At 47.7% G+C, this 25,458-nt stretch overlaps 1 protein-coding gene across 1 annotated transcript in view; it reads right to left on the bottom strand.

Moving 5' to 3' along the window:
- SETBP1 (SET binding protein 1) overlaps positions 1-25,123 on the bottom strand; it is a 274,005-nt gene extending 248,882 nt beyond the window's left edge. Inside the window, exons 1-2 of the mRNA XM_028748202.2 lie at positions 23,944-25,123; positions 772-1,428 (exon numbers count right to left, since the gene is read on the bottom strand). Coding sequence (XP_028604035.2) covers positions 772-1,287 — 516 coding nt within the window. The 5' untranslated portion in view covers positions 1,288-1,428; positions 23,944-25,123. The remainder of the gene's footprint in view (positions 1-771; positions 1,429-23,943) is intronic.
- Between the last annotated feature and the right edge of the window lie 335 nt (positions 25,124-25,458).

Consider the following 25,458-nt stretch of genomic DNA (forward strand, 5'->3'; position numbering starts at 1 on the left):
GGTAGGGTGGGCTTTCCCTGGAAAATCTACCTGGAAGTTTTTGCCTTGCAGAGAGCACCCCATCCATGGACAACTGGATTTTTTTCTTTAAAAGAAAAAGAAAGAAAAGCAAACATCACACAATCCACCTAATGCAGACCTTGCTAATGGAACAACCAAATGATCCTCTGCTTCTGGAAAACCTTCTCCCTGTATCTATCCCTTCCTTGTCAACACAGCCTGTTAGAACTTGCTCTGACGCAAAGAGGCCATTAAGAGAGACACGCACACCAACAGAGACTGCAGTTGCACGCCGGAGCCTTTAAACCGCACGAGCTCTTCCGGTCTTAAAGGCACGGCCTTTGTGTGCATAACACTAACAGGGCCATTATATTGCCCTTCAAATGGCTCTTTAAAACACCCTTCAGCTGAACCCCCGACAATGGCAAGGCAGCTGGTGTGCAGGGGGCCAGGGAGCCGCTTATGCTAATAGCATTCTCCCCGTTGTCTTGTTACGCCCACCCATCCCCCTTTCTCCACCTCCATCTGTTTATCCCGTCCACCTGTTGTCACATATTTAGATTGCAAAAAAAACAACACCCTTTTGGTGCACAGATTGCCTCGTTCACTCCCGAACCAAACAAGGCTGACTTCGTGTGACAAAGGAGATCCCCTAAAGTTAGCAAGACAGAGAAGGGCAAAATGTTGCATTCAGGACACCGGCGGATGCAAGAATAATAATATAAAAAAAATGAGGATCATGGAGAGAAAAGAAGGAATGGATTCTCTTACCTTCTTCTTGGAGTGTGACCGGTCCTCCTCTTTCGCTAATTTGCTATTTTTCCCAGCTCTCGAAAGCTTTTGCTCCCCTGACTGCTTAATGGTGATTTTGATCTCGGGAGGGCATATATAGTTCTCCAAGTTCTTGGGGGGCTTCTTGGCTCTCTTGGTCGTCTGGATTTTCAGCTTAAGACTCCCCTCTGTAAAGTTCGCCTCCTTGATGGAAAACTCCTGCTCTTCCAAGCCGTCTCCGGCCACCCATTTCTCGCTGTCTGTGTTGGAAGCGGAATCCACGTCTCTCCCGGAACAGAGCTCGTCTTCTTCCTCGGGCTCCATCCGGTCACTGCTCACAGGGATCCCTTTGGCAGAGCCGGGCTGAGGCAGCATGGCCTCCGTCCCAGCGCCACCAGGGGCACCACCAGGGGCCTTAGCAGAAGCAATGGCGGAGCCCAGGAAATCCGACTCTCCTCCCCTTTGCCGGGAAGTGCCCGAATTCTCCCTTGGCTCCATGGTGACCCCCCGGTCCATGGGGTTTTTACACAGGGGGGAAGGGGAAGGTGAGAAGAGTTGGGGAGCCCCAAGAAGGGAATGGTAGCTTTTCAGTTAAGGTCTCTTAGAGTCCCAATAGTCCAACCACTGTGACGAGCTCAGAAGCATTCAGATCTGCAACTGGGGAGAAAACAGAAAGGAAAAAGGCTGTCAGAACTTCAGCAGCTACTGATAATGAGGTTTATGTCAACCTGGGCTTGTTCATTCATTCATTTATATCCTACAACCTTACTTCCATATGTGCATGCAGACATTCCAAACACACACCTAGAATTCAGAATGGCACAGTCCAAGAAACTTGATTCACTTGTTTCTGCCAAATATATAAACTTGTTCTTTGGGCGAATGGAGACTTACTAAATACCTTGGATGCTCAGGTTGTGAACGTAATCCAGGCGGGAGGCACATTCGCAACCTGCAGCGTTTGCAACCCGCGACCCACGCGTCTGCACACGCGCGGGTTGCGATTCGGTGCTTCTGTGCATGAGCATCCAAGGTATTTAGTACCCACGGGTTGCGATTCGGTGCTTCTGTGCATGAGCAAAGTGCGATTTAGCGATTCTGTGCATGCGCAAGCGCCAAAACCCGGAAGTAACGTGTTCCAGTACTTCCTGGTTCGGCGCAGTGCACAACCCGAAACCACACAACCCAAAGCGTCTGTAAACCAAGGTGTGACTGTAGTCACTTACCATGGTAAGGGCTACGACAGACAATTTCTGGCTATGGAGTTGACTTAAGGGGAAGGGAACTCCACTGCCCTCCACCCCTCAGACAACTGTGGTGGTTTTGGGGGAGGTGGCAATTCTCTACAACATTTGCATAGTGATGTGACCTTGTCTAGCATTTCGCCCGAGTCCTGAACAAGGCCTCACCTGGGATGAGGTCAGTGCTTGCATCATAACACTTCCAATGTGTACAGCCCTACTTAACTCTTTCATCTGCACAGAGGCAGAGGGTTCAAAACCGAAAGTTGAATGTCATAATACAACCTGGGTCTTCGAACATCTAGCAGCCCGGGCTACATTCTGAAACAAAGATAGACACACTCAGCAGGGTTTTTCATGGACACAAACATCATCTTCTCCCTGTGCTGTACATTAAGAGGCTTGTTATTTGCAAATTTTCACTACCTCCCACAATCTATCTCCTTGCACAAGGCATTCACAGCCCTGAGATTTCAAGACAAGATGCCTCTACTATACCTAACAAGTTGCTACTGAAAGGATCCAGCAACCACAACTATATCTTAGTCTCATACTTGGAGCAGACCACCCAAACCAAGTTAGGTGTGAGTGCATTGTGAACATGAGTTAGTTGACCCCTGCACTGCAGGGGGTTGAATTAGATGACCTTTGGGTCCCTTCCAACCTCTATTATTCTATGACTCAATCCCAGGTAAACAGTAAACGAACCTGAGTGGCGTAGGGGACCAACAAAAGCATCTCACCAGAAGATCTCAGCGATCAAGGTGGAGCATAAGAAATCAATTGGTCCTTAAATGTGGATAATGCATGTTTAATTACCATCAGAGGTAAACAATGTTACAATGACTCTTGGTTAACACAAGTTAACGAGTGTCAACACAAGGGGGCTTGTGAAGAAGGCGCAGCAGAGACTGTACTTTTTGAGAATTCTAAGGAAAAACCATCTTCCGCAGAAACTGCTGCTTGCCTTCTATCACTGTGCCATTGAGAGCGTGCTCACTTATGGCTTATGTGTGTGGTACGGAAGCTGTACTACCCAGGACAGGATGGGGTTGTGCAGAGTTGTTAAGGCAGCAGAGAGCATTGTTGGCTGCCCACTCTCCACCTTAGAGCAGATTTATGCCACAAGGTGCCATAGGAAGGCACTGGACATAGTAAAAGATCCATCGCATCCTGGTCACTGTCTCTTCGAGCTCCTGCCATCGGGACGGAGATACAGGACGATGAAGACAAGAACGAGCCGTCTTAAGAACAGCTTCTTCTCCAGAGCGATCTCAGCCCTGAACGGGAAGCCTGGACTTTGAAAGTCATCTAATCTTCCTTGCTGTACTGTACTGTATTGTTTTAATTAGGGTTTTTATGGAGCAGTCAAGTAATTTCATTGTCCCCGAGAGGGGGTAATGACAATAAAGATATTATTATTATTATTAAACAATAAAATAATTGTCTTGCACTGATATTTTTATAAGGTGTGTCCACTAACTCCTGTCTCTCTCACCTGGCCCTGGCACATACGCCTGAGCTATCAATGAAAACTTAATCCACCTGCCTGAATAATAGTGTCTATCTAGGGAGCTTCAAAGAGGCTGTTTCACCACCTCTAATCCCCATCTTTCCTCAACTTGGGCTGTGCCAGAGCTGTGGGCAGAAGGAATGAAGACCTTAGGACACAATGAGGTAATAAAAAGGGAGCAGCCACAGAGCTAAATCAGGAGGGGGGAAGGAAGCGAGCGTTTGCTTGATGGGTAGCTGGTGATGTTCCTTCCTCAAAATGAAGGAACTCTTAAGTTTCTGAGACAGAAGGTCTGTTGAGGTCAAAGGGGGAACAGCAGAGAAAATCCAAGGGGAGAGAGAGAGGGGGGGGGGAGATTAGGTCCATCTAGTTTAGTACAGTGGTACCTCGGGTTACATACGCTTCAGGTTACATAGGCTTCAGGTTACGGACTCCGCTAACCCAAAAATAGTACCTCGGGTTAAGAACTTTGCTTCAGGATGAAAACAGAAATTGCGTGGCAGCAGCGGGAGGCCCCATTAGCTAAAGTGTTGCTTCAGGTTATGAACAGTTTCAGGTTAAGAACGGACCTCCGGAACGAATTAAGTACTTAACCCGTGGTACCACTGTACTGTCTAAGGAGCTCTCCAGAGTTTCAGATGCTGGGCACTGAACCTGGGACTTTCTGGAGCAAGCCGGAGCACCAATCAGAGCTTGAGGGAGGCAGCAGACCTAACCTTTGCTTGAAATATTCTGTGATCAGGGTAGCACATGAAGCTGTGCTACTTGATCTTCAAGTCCCTTTCAACTCCTTCTCTCCCCTCACTGATCATGTTTTATGAAGATCTCGCATCTCTCTCCATAGTAGTCTCCCACCACTCTCAAATGCTTGCATCTTTCCTCACAGGAGAGATGCTCCATCACCTTTCTTCATTCTAGTTGCCCTGCCTGCATATTCTCCTACTCAATATATATCACCTTTTTAATCAATCACTATCAGAAGGACTGACTCATATAAAGCCTTCAAAGGGAAAATTAAGTGCCAAGAAGGACTACAGTGGTACCTCTAGTTGCGAACGGGATCCGTTCCGGAGGCCCGTTCACAACATGAAAAGAGCACAACCCGCAGTGGTGTGTCTGCGCGGGTTGCGATTTGCCGCTTCTGTGCATGCGCGTGGCGTCATTTTGAGCTTCTGCGCATGCGGCAAAACCCGGAAGTAACCCTTTCTGGTACTTCCAGGTCACCGCAGGACGTAAGAACGTAACATGAAGTGGATGAGGTATGACTGTATCTCAATCAAAATTCTAAGTCTTCTTTCGATCCATCAATCTACCGCCACCCTTTGCTAAGGCATCCAAAATGCTGAATGAGGGTTCGAAAATCTCAATGGCCTGAACCATAGAACTGTCACATGGGTGCTGCTTAGAAATTGGAAATGCCATTTTCCAACTCAAAGCAGCACACCCAGAACTCTCGAGTCATGTGAAAAGAAGGCACATGTGTCATTTCTGTCTTCCCAAAGCCGAGGTGTTAGGTAGTAGATTACGGAATCATATTTGACTCTGCAATTAGGTTTGAGATGCCATAATTAGATCAGATAGTTACCTTTCCATGTAAGTAGCTAACAGAGTAACAAGAGAAGGGATGGGAAGGCCAACTGTGATTAAACAACTGATGCCGCCATAAATCACAAAGCCCATAAAGGACACACAGCCTAAGGTGCCAGCATGCCAGAAAAAACATCGAGACAGAATGCGCTGATGTTCGAGTGCAATGCCATAGACAATAAAGCACCACCACTGCCTGTTTGTACAAAGAAGCATTCGGCCTGTCACTTTGGGCCCTAAGGCCCTCTGCTATCTATGCTGTCCCAAATGCCAAGAGCACGTGAAAAAGGAGGGGCATCACCTCCTGGCAAATAGAAGGGGAAGAAATGGAGGCAGTGAGAGATTTTACTTTCTTGGGCTCCATGATCACTGCAGATGGTGACAGCAGTCACGAAATTAAAAGATGCCTGCTTCTTGGGAGAAAAGTGATGACAAACCTAGACAGCATCTTAAAAAGCAGAGACATTACCTTCCCAACAAAGGTCCGTATAGTTAAAGCTATGGTTTTCCCAGAAGTGATGTATGGAAGTGAGAGCTGGACCATAAAGAAGGCTGATCGCCGAAGAATGGATGCTTTTGAATTATGGTGCTGGAGGAGACTCTTGAGAGTCCCATGGACTGCAAGAAGATCAAACCTATCCATTCTGAAGGAAATCAGCCCTGAGTGCTCACTGGAAGGACAGATCCTGAAGGTGAGATGCCAATAATTTGGCCACCTCATGAGAAGAGAAGACTCCCTGGAAAAGACCCTGATGCTGGGAAAGATGGAGGGCACAATGAGAAGGGGACAACAGAGGATGAGATGGTTGGACAGTGTTCTCGAAGCTACCAGCATGAGTTTGACCAAACTGTGGGAGGCAGTGGAAGACAGGAGGGCCTGGCGTGCTCTGGTCCATGGGGTCACGAAGTGTCGGACACGACTAAACAACAACAACACAAATGCTGAACGCTAAGCAAGGAAACAGCACATTAAGCCGGCTTATGGGAAATGCTAAGTCAAAGGTCAGATTCAATGGCGCTCACCAGTCCAGTCTGTGCAGTTCCTGAACACAGTGTGCCCTATTTGGGAAAAGCTACCTGGAGAGCAAATGGCTCCAGATTATGCAAGACCAGAAAATCCAAGACAGAGGCATTTAAAAAGAAAACCAAAAACAGATTCAGGGGCATGGTCTGTCTGAAGCGACATGGCGTCGTGACCTTCTAAAACTAAGCAGTATTGGCTGAAGTCAGGGGCTGGACCAAGTGTCAGAAACTCAGATTGATCAGCTAGGCATCAAATGGCTGCTTAAACCAGGGTTACAGTTGCCAAAAAGGAACAACTGGTTGGTTGCCACTTTGGGGCCAGATGGTTTGGAAGTTGTATTTTTCAATACGACTTTTTGCTTTCTGAAATTCATCGGATTATGCACATAAAATGTAACAGACAGATCTCTACAGGATGTGTTGAAAACGGGAGATCCCAGGATCCCAGGCGTGTGTCTCCAGTTGGTGGAGATGTCAGGTGCCATTCTGACACCCAGGCATCTTCACTTGGTAACAGGTTTAAGGGTCAGGTTTAAGGTGCTGGTTTTGACCTTTAAAGCCCTATGCGGCCTAGGACCCACGTACCTATGGGACCGCCTCTCCTGGTATGCCCCGCGGAGGACCTTAAGGTCCACAAATGACAACACTTTGGAGGTCCCAAGCCTCAAGGAGGTTAGATTGGTTTCAATTAGGGCCAGGGCCTTTTCAGCACTGGCCCCAACAGGGTGGAATGCTCTGTCACAAGAGACTAGGGCCCTGCGGGACTTGACATCTTTCCGCAGGGCCTGCAAGACAGAGCTGTTCCGTCTGGCCTTTGGTTTGGATTCAGTCTGACCCTTATGTTTCCCTCCCCTTATGGTTTTGATCTATGGGCTACTTTTAAAATGAGGCTGCATTTTAAATTGCATTTTAACCTGTCTTTTAAATTGGGGTGTTTTCCCCCCTCTCTTTTTCCTCTATTATGTTTTTACTGTGATTTTATTGGAGCTAGCCGCCCTGAGCCCGGCTCTGGTCAGGGAGGACAGGGTATAAATAAAATTATTATTATTATTATTATTATTATTATTATTATTATTATGTCGATAAAGTAAAGGTAAAGGGACCCCTGACCATTAGGTCCAGTCGCGGACGACTCTGGGGTTGCAGCCCACATCTCACTTTATTGGCTGAGGGAGCCGGCGTACAGCTTCCAGCATGTGGCCAGCATAACTAAGCCGCTTCTGGCAAACCAGAGCAGCACACGGAAACGCCGTTTACCTTCCCGCAGGAGCGGTACCTATTTATCTACTTGCACTTTGATGTGTTTTCAAACTGCTAGGTTGGCAGGAGCAGGGACCGAGCAATGGGAGCTCACCCCATCATGGGGATTTGAACCGCTGACCTTCCGATCGGCAAGCCCTAGGCTCTGTGGCTTAACCCACAGCACCACCCGCGTCCCTAAGTGGTTGATAGCCAGGTGCAAAATGTGACTGGTGTCTGGCAAATTTTGAACACTAATTGGACCTGCACCTCAGCAACCTCAGCCACACCTCCTCAAGGTCCATCATTTTAGAAGCATGGGATAAAAATGAAATGAATGAATGACTGAATGAATAGTAGTTTGGAGAAAAGGATGACAATTGACATATTCAACCCATAATACTTTTCTATTCAGTACAGCTCCATGCCACTCACCAGCAACCTTGACAGTGGCAAGAGGCTTAGGTTTCTTGGTCCTCACAGCAACCTAGTGAGGCAGACCACAAACCATTTCCGTTTCACACCTGGGGAGCTACAGCTGAATGTGGGTGGCTGGCCAGCGCAGCTGTGAGGAAGAGGTTGGAAGAGTCCACTTCTGTTTTAGATGACGGTCGTTTGCAGCTTTGAGTCCAACCTCTTGTTTACTAAAGCAAGCCAACTGCTTGCTGCTTGAAACTGGCTTGTTTTAGTGAACCACAGTTAAGACTAACCACAGTTTACCTGTGCCCGGTTGTCATAGCAAGCAGGATGTAAAGGTAAAGGTAAAGGGACCCCTGACCATTAGGTCCAGTTGTGGCCGACTCTGGGGTTGCGGCGCTCATCTCACTTTATTGGCCGAGGGAGCTGGCGTACAGCTTCCGGGTCATGTGGCCAGCATGACTAAGCCGCTTCTGGTGAACCAGAGCAGCGCATGGAAACACTGTCTACCTTCCCGCCAGAGTGGTACCTATTTATCTACTTGCACTTTGATGTGCTTTAGTCTGTAACAAAATTGAACCTCCCTGTGGCAGAAGAAGACAGGGAGCACATAAGGCAGAGGCTCATCTGTGTAATCATTGACCATAGTTTAGTGTTGCAGCAAAAAGAATTTGTAAGTTGGCTGGGACCAGAGCCAGCCAGAATACAGAGCCTCTGTAGAATGCTTTACACAATGTAATGCCAAGTGATGTACATTATACACCTACGCTGTATACCAAGTTAAGTAATATAGGTTATGCAGCCACTCCTCAAGCTATAATACAAATCCTTTGAAAATTAGTGGTGATGGTGGAAACATATTGAGGGCAGCAGAATGCTTTTTTCCCTTTTTGGGAGGTGGGGAGATGACTCCCCTGTATTTCAGGCCACATATGATTATTTTGCAGGAACATCTTCACCTCCACCAATGGAATTTTAGAGCAGAAGCTTGTGCTCCTTTTGGTGAAGAATTTAATTCAATTTTTAAACTTGACTATGGCTCAACGTAGCCTGGGTGGTGTTTGTGTGAGTTGTAATCAAGTCTGAATAGTTCTGTGAGTCCCCCTTACACATCCATGTCAACACAAGCAAGAGAATTCTCTTAGTTTAAGGAAACTGCTAGGGCAAAATAAAGTTTAAGTACCACCAGTATTAGTAACAGCCATAGGTGTCAAAGTACTAGTGGCAGAAGTCAATATTGAAAGCAGATATTATTTTACTGCAAGACCCATAACAGTTTTACAGAACACTAAATTCATTGATGAAAATGTGCAAATTCCTCTGCCTAACTTTCATAACACAACAAAGCTATCAATTTTCACGGAGACTAAACCTGGTCTTTGTAACTTCCTCCGCCAGTAACTTTTTCTCAACTTACTTTGCATGACGCACAGTCGTCTTTCCATACTGAATACCATCATTTGCATCTGACAATTGCACTTCGCAGTTCATAGGGCTCCTTTGCTCCAAGAGGCCATATGTGGAAAACGTGGGCACTTAAATACCATGCCATATTATATTCTATGGCCTGCAGTATTATACATCGAGGTTGCCAAGGCAAGTGTTCAAAATTTGCCAGGCATTGTTCAAAATTCGCCAGGCGCATTTTGCAACTGGTGCAGGTCCAACTGTGACCATGTGGAGATCTCTGGATGCTAGATTCAGGTAGGTAGCCATGTTGGTCTGACACAGTCGAAATAAAAATAAAAAAATAAAAAATAAAAATATTGGTATCTGAAGAAGTGTGCATGCACGCGAAAGCTTATACCAGAACAAATTTAGTTGGTCTATAAAGTGCTACTGGACAATTATTATTTTTTTGACTGCATCAAACCAACACGGCTACCTACCTGGAATCTAGAATCATGAAGGGCACCACATTGAGCAGCATGAAATGGAATTCCATCAGGTATCCAAAGAAGTATGCATGCACACAAAAGCTTATACCAGAAGAAACTTAGTTGGTATATAAGGTGCTTCTGAATGCTAGGTTGGTGACTGATCGCCCCATCTGACTGACCCCTCCAACTTTCTTAAGCAGGTAAAAGCAGAAGGTCTTATTTATTGTGTTTATATCCCCCCCCCCTTTTTTTCAAATGAGTTCACAGTTCATTCCCCTCCTCAGTTAATTCATACAACTACCCGGTGAGGTAGCTTAAGAGGCTGCAAATGACTCTAAGGCTAGCCTAACGAGCTTCATGACTGAGTGGGGATTTGAACCCTGATCCCTCAAGTCCTAGTCTAACACTCTAACCACTACACCACACTGGCTTCCTAGAGTATTTCTGCTGTGAGGCAGCTATATAAATTGAGTATGTAAAATAAAGATGGGGAAAGCAAAATGACGCTTAGAGAAGTGAAATATTTTCCTTGAAGCTTGAACTTGTTTTATTCTGGGTTGTTTTAATGTGTTGTAAACCACTTTGAGATTTGTTCTTTAAAATGCAAAGCTGTATAGAAATAAATGAATACAGTTATACCTCATGTTACATCTGCTTCATGTTACATTCTTTCAGGTTACATCCTGCGGTGACCCAGAAGTACTGGAAAGCGTTACTTCTGGGTTTCGCAGCTCGCACATGCACATACGTGGTGAATCACAACCCGCGCATGTGCAGATGCGCCACTGTGGGTTGCGCTCTTTTCATGTTGCGAACGGGCCTCTGGAATGGATCCCGTTCACAACCAGAGGTACCGCTGTAATAAGAATAAATTTCATTGGGGGTGGGGGAATGGCACCTTGTTGTGGTGACCACAACCTAGGTTTAAGGAGCCATTTATGTCTGAGTTTCGAACACAGACCCAGGCTAACCCAAGGCAGACTGGTGTCAACAGGGAGATTGCGATGGCAGGGCATTTTTTACAGATGAAGCCACCATTAACAGAAAGACAACTGTGCATCCAGGCATACAGACATGAATCAGCCATCGTCTCTTCATGGGGACCATGGTTCCAACCACAACAGATGCTCACACCTTCAGAGGGAGGGATGTGGAGATGGAGGTTGTCTCATTATAGACAGAGGCATCTCCTAAGCCAAGCAGAGAGTCCAAAATCAAAGAGCAATTATGCATCCCTAAGCACAAGGTCAAAGTTTAGCTGGCCTGAAGGGAGAAAGAAAACCCAAGAAGAAGATTACATACGAGCAATTGATCCTACCAAGAGAGCAGAAAATACGCCCAAAGTGAGATTAGCGAAGAATGTGTAACATAAGCAAGCCTCCCTGATGAGTGGCCCTACAGAGAAAAGCTGTACATAATATCTCGCAGTGTGCAGCTCATAAGTTATGAGCCCTGCAACGTGATAATTGTTTCCAGATGAACCTCTCCTACTCGCATCCAGAAGTCAGGCAGGCAGCATCAAGAAGCGGGGACTTTTCAGTGGTAGCTCCTTGCCTTCCTTCTAGTGTTAGAAGCTCAGGGAAATAAGCTAGGTACCAATTGGGTCCTTAATCAGGTTACGGTCACCCCAAACGGAATGTCTAGTTGCTATTTTGAAGCCAAGCAGCTCTAAAATCATACAACTTTTTGCTTCCTCAAATTCGTTCTGCTTGTGCAGATAAAATATCACGGGCAGAATTCTGCAGGATCTGTTGTTAGTGTGTGGAAACAGGCAAGATACAAGGATCCCCGGGCATGCAGCTCCAGAGAGTGGAGAGGTCTGGCACCCTGGCATCTTCACTTAGTCGCAAGTGGCCGATATCCAGGTGCAAAATGCACCTGGCGAATTTCGGACACTGCTTCCCTCTGTCCATCTGGGCAAGTCCTTCCTTGATTTTCAAACAGAGACCCTGCTTTTCTCTCTCTCAAACTTCCAGCAAAGTTTTATGCCATTTTGAAACAGCGTTCAAAGTCTGGCGCTATTTCCGCTTTCGTTATTGACATCTTTATTTGGCTTTTATTTATTTATTTATTTTAAAAAAGCCTGTTAGCCAACTTTGGAATCTACCAGATTAGAAGGCAAGTTATAAATACTGTAAGATAAGTACTGCATATAATTCTACAGAGAACATTTATAAGTACTGAATACTATTCAACGTGGCATTAAGGAGAACGTTCCGTCAGTGCAAAGATTTATCATCCTTCAGCAAGATTCTTCTGTTGTAACTTTTAAACAGCTGCTGAAAACATTTCTATTCCATCAGGGTTATGTGTGCAATTAAGACCACGTCTTTCCACACTAATTATCTGATTTTAACCTTTTTACATGGTGTTTACTGTTTGGCTGTATGTACGGATGCGGGTGGCGCTGTGGGTTAAACCAGAAGGTCGGCGGTTCGAATCCCCGTGACGGGGTGATTTCCCGTTGCTTGGTCCCTGCTCCTGCCAACCTAGCAGTTCGAAAGCACATCAAAGTGCAAGTAGATAAATAGGTACCACTCCGGCAGGAAGGTAAATGGCGTTTCCGTGTGCTGCTCTGGTTTGCCAGAAGCAGCTTAGTCATGCTGGCCACATGACCAAGAAGCTGTACACCGGCTCCCTCGGCCAATGAAGCGAGATGAGCGCCGCACCCCAGAGTCGGCCACAACTGGACCTGATGGTCAGGGGTCCTCTTTACCCTTTACCTTGCGGTTGTTATGTACAGGAACCCCAGCCAGATGGGTAGGATATAAATAATAAAATTACTATTTTTTTTCTTGTTTTGAACCACTGGGATATTTTATATATGAATTAGAGGTATATGAATTTTTTTTATAACTGAATAATAAATGGTCCTCCTCTCTCCTCCCCTTGTGTGCCCCCTAAATATAGCCTAAGGGTTCTTCCAAAGCAGATTTTGGGGTGACATGGAGCACATACACAGGGAGAGGAAGTGAGGAATCACATTGCCCTAGCACACCGGGGGGGGGGGGAGAATCCTAGGAACTGTAGTTTGTTAGGGGTGCTGGGAAGTATAGTTCTGTGAGAAGGAAACAACACTTCCCAATATTCTTTGGAGGAAGTCATGTGCTTGGAAGATGTACAGTGGTACCTCGGGTTACAGACGCTTCAGGTTACAGACTCTGCTAACCCAGAAATAGTACCTCGGGTTAAGAACTTTGCTTCAGGATGAGAACAGAAATTGTGCGGTGGCAGCGGGAGGCTCCATTAGCTAAAGTGGGACCCCAGGTTAAGAACAGTTTCAGGTTAAGAATGGACCTCCAGAATGAATTAAGTTCTTAACCAGAGGTACCACTGTATTTCAATGTGCTTTAAATGTACAACATGTACAGGCAACTCCCCATTTATGCAGGGGTTATGTTCCCGGGCAGCAGGCTTTTGTCGCATGTATCTGAAACACCCTTGGAAAAGCTTACAAACACCTTCTAAACCTCTGGAAACCCTTGAGAAACCAGCAACACTTACGAGACACTAAACTCCACCACAATCGCTCCCTCCAAACCTCCTTGCTCCAAAGTCCAACTCGCCACCGGCCTCAATGGTCAGAGCAAGGGCTCCTGGAATTGCACTTGCAAAGGCGTGTGGGATTGCTAAGCACTGTTTTCATGCCTTTTCGCCCTTTCTGGGCTCTTTTAGGACTGTTTTGGCCATTTTTAAAAGTCGGTTCCAGGTTCGGCACAGCCATCATCAATTGGACGTGCGTAAATTGGTTGTAAAATGTAAAATGGAGGCAGTGAGAGATTTTACTTTCTTGGGCTCCATGATCACTGCAGATGGTGACAGCAGTTATGAAATTAAAAGACGCCTGCTTCTTGGGAGAAAAGCAATGGCAAACCTAGACAGCATCTTAAAAAGAAGAGACATCACCTTGCCAACAAAGGTCAGTATAGTAAAAGCTATGGTTTTCCCAGTAGTGATGTTTAGAAGTGAGAGTTGGACCATAAAGAAGGCTGATTGCCGAAGAATTGATGCTTTTGAATTCTGGTGCTGGAGGAGACTCTTGAGAGTCCCATGGACTGCAAGAAGATCAAACCTCTCCATTCTTAAGGAAATCAGCCCTGAGTGCTCACTGGAAGGACAGATCGTGAAGCTGATGCTCCAATACTTTGGCCACCTCATGAGAAGAGAAGACTCCCTGGAAAAGACTCTGATGTTGGGAAAAATTGAGGGTATGAGGAGAAGGGGACGACAGAGAACGAGATGGTTGGACAGTGTTCTCAAAGCTACCACCATGAGTTTGACCAAACTGCGGGAGGCAGTGGAAGACAGGAGTGCCTGGCGTGCTCTGGTCCATGGGGTCACGAAGAGTTGGACACGACTAAACGACTGAACAACAAAATTGGTTGTTGCCTCCACACCAATTAGTCATTTCCTAGTTGCATGAATTGAAATGGGAAGGCCCCCACTGTTTATATGCGGCTCAGAAAAAAGAGATCTACTCATAAGACTTGTCAAATTTCTGGGTTCTGTGGGGAAAGTTATGATTTATTCCAATTTTCCCCACAGACTGCCATCACAGCTTAGGGGCTACAGCACTCTATGTAAATCTTTCAGCCAGGGAAATATGTGCAAAACAAAACAAAACAGAAATTAAATATAAATGTTGCACCAAGAGAACCTGAGTTTTTATAAGTTGCAAAAACAAGGCTGATTTGCATATGCCTGTTTTGCATAATTTATACCAGTTTTGGAAGCCCTACAAAGGGACAAATAAAGGTCTTTGAGGCTCTACGTCCTATTCACTGGAAATCCTGCCCAGTCCTCCTGGGGTTTCTGAAATTACAACAGGCATTTCTCTTTCCCGTCCATTTTCACAGGCGTGATATTGTATTCTTACATTGTCGTTACTCGCCCTGGGACCTTAAGGTGGGAAAGAAATCTGGTAATAATGAATCTGCAGGTTGCAACCTGGCAACGGTCTCTGTAAAGGGCAGACACTCACACTGCTGTTTGTTTTTAAATGGAAGCTGAGAGTCTCGGGGCAGTGAAACTTACATCCACTATCAAATTCCCCCCCTGGTGTAATTACCAGGTGCACACAGCCCTGCAAATTAAGATTTTGCAGGAATCTCCCTTTCCCGCCGCCGCCCCCCCCCCATACTTCGGTGACCTGAAATGCCTCATCAACTGAATTATCTGCCGCGTTACGGCTGCCTATTTATACAACGCTTCCAAATGCCTTCATATTGTTATGATTCACTGTTACTACTGGAGTCCCCATGCTAACCAGGCACTGTACACAAACCAAAAGAAAATACACAGGCCCTTGGCCTCAGGGACGCTTCGTAGGTCCACGAAAGCAGGAACAGAAGGGAATTTCTGCCCAAGATGGATTGTCCATGTTCCCATTGCGCTGAAGGGAAGAGTAGCAGGATGGGAATGAATTCAAGAAGCTCACTCGGTGAATATGCAGCAGAAGATGTGCCAAACCTAGGTGTTGTTATCCCTTTATCCCTTCTTCTCTCCCTTTAATACAGTGGTTCCCAACCTTTTTTTGGCGATGCCCAACCTAAGCATCTCTAAAATCCCGACCTATAATTCTTATTGCTTGTTGTCTTTGTCCATGGAGTTTTCTTGGCAGGGATACTGAAGTGGCTTGTCGGTTCCTGCTCCAGGTGGATCACATTTGGTGAAAACTCTCCACTATGACCTGTCCATCTTGGGTTATTCTCTGAGTTATTCAAGCCCCTTCACCACGGCAAGGCAGTGATCCGGGTCACAAAGAGTCGGACACGACTAAACAACAACATAATTCTTATTATTCAAAAAGTGAACTCCTATTCACGTGGAGGAAGCCTAAAAGGCCATCAACTGTGAATAACTCATTCTCGAATTGCCCCCCTTAAAAATCAAATTGCCCCCCTGTGGGGTGTGTGCCCCCCGTTGAGAACGACTTTAATGGCAGCCTGAAGGCCAAAGTAGGCTCAACGACAGCAGCCATTTTGTTTAGCCACCTGTCTGCCACACATTCATGGATAAATCAGGTCTGGATTTTAAAGGGGGCACATCTCAATCCCTCCCTACCTTGTAATCACCCCAATACTCAGGTACCCAAATCCTTGCTTCAGTTCCAGACGTTAGCACGGCTGGATGTGAAGATCCTGAGATGACAGGAAGCAATGAAACGAGGCAGTGGAGGCTGGTCCCATCTGATGTTTAAACACACCTGCTTCATACAAATGGGGCGATTGTGTAATTAAGCATGTGTGTCCAGTCTGACCCCGACACACAGGATTTTAAGGCCAATTACACCTGCACCAGGTTGCCACAAAGGGCACAAGAGCAAAAGGTGGCAGAGTAGATAAGGCCCTGCTCACCAAACCCTCTTATAGGTGAAGACAGGAGTCGTCATTGCAGAGGGCTAGTCTAGGCCATCCTTTGCCAAAAGGGGAGTCCTCCAGATGTTTCGGACCACAACGGTTGGGGGTTGATGGGAGTTGTAGTCCAAGACTAGGTTGGCGAAAGATGTTCTCAGTACTATTTTTCTAGAAAAAGAGGTGCCAGAACTCATCATGAACATCTCCCTTGTTCTCTTATAATGGTAATGGTGCCCAGCTGAGAAGTGCCAGAACTGAGTTCCGGTGAGTTCTGACTGAAAAAAACAAATCCTGGATATTCTAGAGTCTAGACCTTTCTCAGTCTTGGATCCCTAGGTATTGTAGGACTACAATTCCCATCATTCCTAGCCAGCATGGTCAGTGGTCAAGGACGATGATGGGAGTTGTAGTACAAAGGCTGCTTTAACCCGAAATTGGGGAGGGAGGGTCTAAGTTCACCCAGATTCTTCAAGTTTATTTTATTTTAAATGAGTAAAGTAAAACAGTAGATAATACACAAAGGCCATATTCAGGGGTGGCGTGGGGGAGATGGACTTCAAGATCCAAATGCCTAGACAAACTAACATGTCTTATGTAGGAAGCTGCCTTATACAGAGTCAGATGGAAAGATGGAATTGTTTTTTATCTATTTTTATTTTGTATTTTTCTTTTTTCTTTTCTCATTTTGTAAAATTCTAATAAATATCTGTTTAATAATAATAATAATAATAATAATAATAATAATAATAATAATAATTTATTTTTTGTACCCCGCCCATCTGGCTGGGTTTCCCCAGCCACTCTGGGCGGCTTCCACAGAAACCAAAGATACACTAAAATGTCACACATTAAAAACTTCCCTGAACAGGGCTGCCTTAAAATGTCTTCTGAATGTCAGGTAGTTGTTTATCGCTTTGACATCTGGTGGGAGGGCGTTCCACAGGGCAGGAGCCACTGCCGAGAAGGCCCTCTGCCTGGTTCCCTGTAACTTGGCTTCTCGCAGCGAGGGAACAGCCAGAAGGCCCTCAGTGTCCGGGCTGAATGATGGGGGTGGAGACGCTCCTTCAGATATACTGGGCCGAGGCCGTTTAGGGCTTTAAAGGTCAACACCAACACTTTGAGCTTTTAGCTGATCCATCTTCAAGGCCCTTGATACACCCTTCAGCCTCTTAGTTATTCCTCGCATTTATATCCCATCTTTTCCTCCAAAGAACTCAAAGTACTACATGGTTCTGTTCAGCGTTCAAAATTCACCAGGCACATTTTGCACCTGGTTTCGACCACTTGCGACCAAGTGAAGATGCCCAGGCACCAGGGTGCCACCTGACACCTCCACCATCTGGAGGTGTGTGCCTGGGAATACTTGGCCCTAACCTGTTTCCACACACTAGCAACATATCCTGGGGAATTCCATCTGTTATATTTTATCTGCACCATCAGAACGAAGTTCAGGAACCCAAAAGTCATATTGAAAAACACAACTTTTGAGCTGTTTGGCCTGCAAATGCCAAGTAGCCATTCCGTTTTGGCCACCTCAATCCCGGTATGAGGAGGTAATTGGTGCCTAGCTCATATATCTGAGTTTCTAACACTGGTTCCATTTAGGAGGGGGGTGGCGCTGTGGGTTAAACCACAGAGCCTAGGACTTGCCAATCAGAAGGTCAGTGGTTCGAATTCCCATGACCAGGTGAGCTCCCGTTGCTCGGTCCCTGCTCCTACTAACCTAGCAGTTCGAAAGCACGTCAAAGTGCAAGTAGATAAATAGGTACCGCTCCGGCGGGAAGGTAAACGGCGTTTCCATGCGCCACATGACCTGGAAGCTGTACACTGGCTCCCTCGGCCAGTAAAGCGAGATGAGCGCCGCAACCCCAGAGTCAGTCACAACTGGACCTAATGGTCAGGGGTCCCTTTACCTTTTTACGTAGCTCAGTGGTAGAGCAACTGCTTTGCAGAAGGTCCCAGGTTCAGTCCTCGACACCCTATGTTGGGCTGGGAATGTCCCTATCTGAAACCTTGGAGAGGCACTCTGAGTCAGCACAGACAATACAGAGCTAGGTGGGTCAGTGGTATGTTTCAGTATAAGGCATCTTTCAATTTTCCTGTGCCCCTAATTTGTATAGAATGCGGTAGGAATGTTGAAGGCCAATACTGGGGCTTCAAATGCCACCAGGCTTTATCCAGGACACAGGAGCCCTGCAAGTATTTTTGCAAATTTAAAGAAAAGGGCTCTATCTATTGAACAGCCAGCTAGTTTCAGGTTCTACAACATTCCAGCTTCAAGCTTAAACCCAGGGCAGGGCTCTATACATGAAGTCTACAGCATTTAAAATCAGCCCTGAGAAACCTGGTATACTCCCTGTGTGACCGAGGGGAAGCCATTCCTGTTTTGCCCTCAAGCTGCCCATCTGTAAAATGGGGACAAAGACAATGAGCAACACAGGGTGGTCCAGATGTCTGGCTCAGTTATCCCCCTCCCCAACAGAACCTCCCCAATACTCCATTAATGCTGTCAAAAAAAATCCAACAGGAACAGTTTTCCCACTTCACTGTGCTGGGAGGAGCTTCTCCTGCTGGGTTGCTGCCTGTTGCAGCAGCAGCTGTAAAAGGGCACTGGAGCTTTGCAAGAAATAGGTGGGGGAAATGAAGTGTCAAAGACAAGGCAGATTTGAAATAGAAATACGTAATGTCCAAAAGGAGAACATAACAGAAAGTAACAGATTCAAAACAAATACAGTACCAAAGAGGAAAGGGAGAGAAACTTTGTATTATCGGATGCTCAGAAAAAAAGGAAGGCAGTTCTTTTAGGATCACACAGATATAAAGCTTTGCAGGGAAACTTACAGTACAGTGGTACCTCGGGTTAAGTACTTAATTCGTTCCGGAGGTCTGTTCTTAACCTGAAACTGTGCTTAACCTGAAGCACCACTTTAGCTAATGGGGCCTCCTGCTGCCGCCGCGCTGCCAGAGCCCGATTTCTGTTCTTATCCTGAAGCAAAGTTCTTAACCTGAAGCACTATTTCTGGGTTAGCGGAGTCTGTAACCTGAAGCATATGTAACCTGAAGCATATCTAACCCAAGGTACCACTGTACAGTGGATGCTCAGGTTGCAAACATGATCCGTGCAGGAAGCATGTTCGCAACTCGCAGTGCCCGCAACCCACAGCGCCGTGTCTGCGCAAACGCAGGTTGCGATTCGCGCGCTTCTGTGCATGTGCAAAGTGCGATTTAGCTCTTCGGCGCATGCACAAGTGCCGAAACCCAGAAGTAACCCGTTCCAGTACTTCCGGTTCAGCGTGGTGTGCAACCTGAAATCGTGCAACCCAAAGTGTCTGTAACCCGAGGTATGACTGTACAGTGAATTCAGATTATCACAAAGTTTAGACAAGCAATGTGTCCTCCTTTATACTTCTATTGGTTGAGAGAATAAAAACCCTCCTTCTGACTGAAGGTCTGAGCACTTGGTTATTTCTGAATTCCTTCAGCGAGTTGAGCCCAGCTCCAAAAGCTTTTCAGGCCCTTTGCATCAGATTGCCAGGGCGTGAATTTAAATACATGTGTCTCTTAAGGAAAAAAACACCATTGCCACCCAGGTTCCTAGGACTGAATGCACCCTTGAAGCTGGCCAGAGTTGCAAGCTCTTGGTCACCCTGCAAATCCTCCTGTCAGTATGGGAGGGATCGAGTTACTTCCCTCCCCCCCCACCCCCCCCCCCAGCAAGAAGATGAGCAGGATCAACAGTCGGCTTGCTTGGAACATCCTTTCCAACTCCACAGATGTACATATAAGGCAATGGCACACTGGGTGCCCCCACCCTGGAGCGGGCTGGCCGGCATCGCTCCCTTGCCTCACCACTTTGACCGCACTGCCGGGCTGCTGACATCTTAGAGTTAATGAAACACCTCTGCTTTCAATATAAAGTAAGAGGCGAAAGGGCGGGGTGGGAGGCGAAAATATGGTCCGCATATGCTTTCTCTCCCTTCCGCTTGGTTACATGCCACCAACTTCCGACAGGGCTCTGTCTAGACCACCGTTTGCTTCCATAAGTCAAGAGAAGAAGCATAACCAAAAATCAGTCCTCTTCCCCCCGTCTTCTCCAGGTCTCAGCTAATGTTCAGAGACCTTTCTTAGAAAGCTGACTTCCTACCAATCTTGAGGGTTTCCTGCATTCTCTTCATCTCTGGGCCAATTCCTTTCCACATCCGTGAAAATGTGGGAATGTGGGAATCCCCACATGGCAGGGAGAGGGAGGACTTTCTACATCAGAATGCAAACTCTAGGAAGTTTCCGCAGGAGCAGAGAGTTGCTAGGAGAAGCAGGGAGGGATACAGTGGACACTCGGGTTGCGAACGTAATCCATATGGGATGCACATTCGCAACCCGCAGCGTTCACAACCCACATCTGCGCATGCGCGGGTTGCGATTCGGCACTTCTGCACATGCGCAAAGCGTGATTTAGTGCTTCTGCACATGTGCGACCGACGAAACCCGGAAGTAACCCGTTCCAGTACTTCCAGGTTTCGGCGGTCCGTAACCCAAAAAAATGCAACCTGAAGCGGCTATAACCCGAGGTATGACTGTACAGTGGTACCTCAGGTTACAGACGCTTCAGGTTACAGACTCCGCTAACCCAGAAACAGTACCTTGGGTTAAGAACTTTGCTTCAGGATGAGAACAGAAATCATGCAGCAGCGACATGGCGGCAGCAGGAAGCCCCATTAGCTAAAGTGGTGCTTCAGGTTAAGAACAGTTTCAGGTTAAGAACGGACCTCCGGAACGAATTAAGTTCTTAACCCGAGGTACCACTGTACTCAGCTCTTGAGTTCAAGAGGCCTTCTGCTAGGATTCTTACTTCCTCAGAATAGATAGTATTTCACCCCCAGTATGAAATCATCCTAGGTAGCTTTCTAGGGAAGAGAAACAGAAACTAGCTCTCCACTTCCCACTCACCCATTCTCTTGGAATATGGAGCTTAGAGGCTCCAAAACACTAAACACATGAACACTTGCACTTCGCTGCCACTGCAGTCTCTCCTCCAGGCACTAAGGAAATAGGCCTGGAGCAAAAGAGATGCTTCGGATGACCCATGCCATAGGAACCACCATTGAAGAACTGATCTGGAGGAGGAGGAACCTTTTCAAGGCCATGCAAGTCTGAATCCACTCACCCTCCCAGCGACTGGCTCCTCCCAGATCCCATCCACCCCTCCTTCACACCCAGACACCCTCACACACCCCCTACACCAAAAGCCATCCACCCCGTGCAAAGGAAAACCTCAATGCTGCAGCTCTGATGGGGTTTTCCTACAAAGGCTGCTCTCCCTTCTTTCCCCCCTGCTTCGGTTTGGAAGGGGGAGTCTTGGATTCGCAGTGGGGGAGGGAAGGGCATGGGTGGGGGGTGAGGACTTGGGTTTGTTTTCTTCCCTGCTGGGGAGGTCTGGGTGCTCTAACAGACTGGCAAAGTTGACAGGGGTTTTCCACCCTTCACAAACAGGTCCAAACTCAATCTGTTGCCTCCAACACACCCAAATGAATAGAAGGCACACACAAAAAGCCAGTTCGCATGCGAAATCATCGCAACAATGCGAACTAGATTTCCTAAACCACAACTTTAGTGGGTGGCCGAGATACAATTTTGGGGAGGTTGCAACGTTCCAGGGGTTGAGAGAGAAACCCCATTCAAACAACATGGAAAGAAACCAGCCTCTTCTCTCCATCTTCTGGACACAACATAACCTGTATGGTGTTCCTACGATTTCCCAAATACATCACAATGCTGCGTTACAAAGGAGCCATCCGTCCACCAAACACAAAAGTATCTATTCCAGCTTATTACTTGATATCAAGCCTCGCAGCATTTGCTATCAGGCTATTTCAACCTTTTATTTATTTATATTTTTTTCAAAGCACGCAGCATTCTGTTGCTGTTTGCAAAAGAAAAGGCATGTGAAGAGGAAAGAGAGGAAACCAGAGGCTAAGATCACCTCCTGCCCTCGCCCCCACATGTGCTACACAAGCTCTTTCGCTTTCTTAATGCCTTCAACCGCCAGCATTTTCTCTCCTCTCTTGCAAAATAAATAAATAGCTTTGGAAGGGAAAAGCACAGCAAAGTGTTTGCAGGAATCAGAAGCAGAGCTCGGGGATTTGGAGGGGAAGACGCAGACACTGTGTTTTCGGTGTGTGTTGTTTAAAAAAAACACACACCAACTAAGGCATGGGAGGGTAGCTGATGGGTAATCCTGGATTTATTAGTAGCCGATCTATTAACGAGGTTGACTCTGACACAAACAGGGAAGGGGGCGGGAGGGAGAGAAAAGAAAACCTGCATTGTTAATTATCCAGCCCCTGCTACACGGACAAACACACAGAGCGAGCAGGGCTTGTTTATGCGCCGCAAACCGTAGCAGTTGCCAGAGTGTCCTTTTGCCAATGTCAAAATAGCACTCGAAGAGCCTCGCAAAAGGCTTGGCCGGAGAAGGGGTGGGGGTTGGGAGCCAAAGTATAACGCAAACCGCGCAAACATGAAACGGTGTGGCCGTAGTGCACTGTGCAATACCCCCAAATTCTGATGCATGCTCGCTCTTTCTTTCTCTCTCTCCTTTTTAAAATAAATAACTACCTGACATTCAAGAGACATCTTAAGGCAGCCCTGTTCAGGGAAGTTTTTAACATGTGATATTTTATTGTATTTTTGGTTTTTATGGAAGCCGCCCAGAGTGGCTGGGGAGGCCCAGCCAGATGGGCGGGGTATAAATAATAAATTATTATTATTATTATTATTATTATAAAAAAGCAGCGCTGCCATCTCATTCTGCTCCACAGCCACACTTTCCTGGCGGGAAGCTCGTTACTCTCGCAAGATCCACGCTGGAAGCTGCAGGCGAGAGGGAATGCCGTCTTGCCACCCGCTCCGCACACCTCAGACACACCAAGTCTGCCACCTCCCAGCCAACCACCAGCAAAACCCCGTAAGCAGGCAGGTTACTACGGGTAGGTGGGTCGTAGAGGAAGGAATTTAACAGCCCAGTCCTATACGCATGCTTACTCTGGGATAAGTCCCAGGCCTGCCCCTTTGCAACCCGATCCTGGCTCCTGTTTTGCTCGCAGGTCAGCCTACTCGCGAGCAAGTGCCCCGCAGGCCGTGCGCTAGCCTTGCTTACTCCCAAGTAAGCCTGCAACAGCCCTGCAGCCGGATCCCTCCCGCAGGAAGTCCTGCTGCGTCCTCGGCCCCCAAGGAAAGCGCGCGGGGAAATTGACAGCCGCGCAAGCGCCACGAGCTGGGCAGCTTTCCTCGGCAGTAGACCGACTGGATCGGGGCCTGCTCCCAAGCCAGCGCCTGCAGGGGCCCGATCCGACGCCTGTTCTCTCTAAATTCAGCAGAGGGTGGTGGTGGTGGTGGTGGTGGGCGGGGGACTCACTGCCATCCCAAGTCACAGTGAGCTAGCTTAAGGGAAAGGAGGGGAGTCTGCTCCGCTGGCTTACCTGGGAGTAAGCCCCCTTGAGCACTGCCTGTGCCTGGGGTGACTGGTTGGGGGCTTACTTCCGAGTAAACACGCCTAGCCTCGGGCCGCATGCGCCCTTGGGCAAACTCCTTCCAGCACCCAAATCACGACCCCCCACTTTCCCTCGCACCCCTTAAAAAACCCAAAAGCACATCAAACCCACGCAGATCCGCAACTAATATCTGCATATAATACTCACAGGTTATTGCAATACGAGTGATTTTTGAGCAACAAACGCAGCGCCAAGAAGCAGCGGGGAAATCCCCCTTTTCCCGCGTCTCCAAAAAAAGAGCTCAACTTTTCTTCGTCCTGGCACCCATCCGCCAGCCTTCTGAAACCCCCTACAGACACCCCCCTCCCCCCAAAAAGCTCCCCAGCCCTCCCCCCAAGCACCCACCCATAGCTCATGAGGACTCACCCATTATCTTCTCGGAAAGCCAAGCGCCCGGCTTCGCTAAGCTCCCCAAAGTCCTTCGTGGGAGCAACGCGCGCCTTGCCTCTCCTTTCTCCGCGCTTCGCGAGGATTCTTCTCAGCCGACCGCGATGCGTGTAGAGGGGAGGTTGGGGAGGCGTGTGAACGGAGTAGGGAGGGGCGGGTTTCCAGATCCCGACCCCTAAGTCCCTTTTTTCCACCCCTCCAAAAAATTTGTTTTTTAAAAAAATAAATAAATAAAAGCAAAGCACCCTTCCCCGCCCCCTAAGGTATTATTGCTCCTTCGGCTGCCGCTCCTGTTTGGCGATTTTGGCGCAGGGGCGCCATGGCGCGCGGGGAACTGTCAGATGGGGGGGCGGGAGGGGGGAGGCGGAGGGGCGGGTTCGCGGGGGCTTCTCGGCGGAGACCCCCACTCAGGAAAGAGGGAGGGAGGAGAGGGAAAGAAGGAAGGAGGGAGGGCGAGAAAAAGGAAAGGGAGACGATTGCACACGGTCGAGAAACAAGGGAGATGGAAACAGATTTTCTCCTCTCTCTCTTTTTTTCCTCCCAAGGAGGTGAAAAATGGCGCCTCTCGAACAATTTCTCTTTTTTTCAAAACAAATCACGCATGCAAAAACAAAAAAAGATATATATATATATATTAAAAAGCCGAGGGAGGTTAAAAAAATTGCTACGGGCTTTTTTAAAAAAGGGGGGGTGGCAGTGGAGGGGAGGGAAGAAAAGAAGGAGAAAGACTGGGGAGGGGAGGAGAAAGGGAGAGGGAAGGAATTGCTCTTCTCGTTGCGAAGAAGGGAAATCAATGCACTGGCGTAAAATCCCCGTCGACGCGAGGCGAGCTGCCGCTTGGGGTCCTCCCCCCGCTCTCTTTCTCTCTCCGGTGGGTCCGCGGGAGGGCAAATCCGGGGGCGCGAGCGGGACCCCAGCCTGCGCCCGGCTGCTCCCGCTCGCGGCTCCAAGGGCGACCTGCCTGGCTCCCTTTCGCTCGCTTCCTCTCGCGCTCTGGCTCGGCGAGCCCTCGAGGGCTGCTGGAGAAAGGGTTTCTGCCGATCACCGCAGTTTCATCCGAGCCGGAGAGGAGAAGCCTGCGCCGCCGCCGCCGCCGCCGACACTGTCGCCTCCTCGGTGCGTCGTTGCTGCTGCTGCTGCTGCCGCCGCCGCCGCCGGTGGCTTGTGCAGGTCTCTGGCTTGCTCCATAGCTCCCCCCTCCGTCGCTTTTCCCTTCCCTTCCAGCGCCCCCGGTGGCCAAGCGCGGGAAAGGAGCGTAGAGGGAGCAAGAGAGAGAATCATAGAATCAAAGAACGGTCAGAAGGGACCCATGGGGATCATCTTGTCCAGCCCATTGCAATGCAAGAATATGCAGGTGTCCCGTAAGGGAATCGAACCTGCAACCTTGGTATTATCCACACGGTGTTCTAACCTACTGAGCCATAACACACACACATTTATTCGATTTATATATTGCTCTTAATCTGAAGATCCCGGGGCACTGTACAACATTAA

Source organism: Podarcis muralis, chromosome 11 (genome assembly GCF_964188315.1).
Source record: "Podarcis muralis chromosome 11, rPodMur119.hap1.1, whole genome shotgun sequence".
Classification (NCBI taxonomy): Eukaryota; Metazoa; Chordata; class Lepidosauria; order Squamata; family Lacertidae; genus Podarcis; species Podarcis muralis.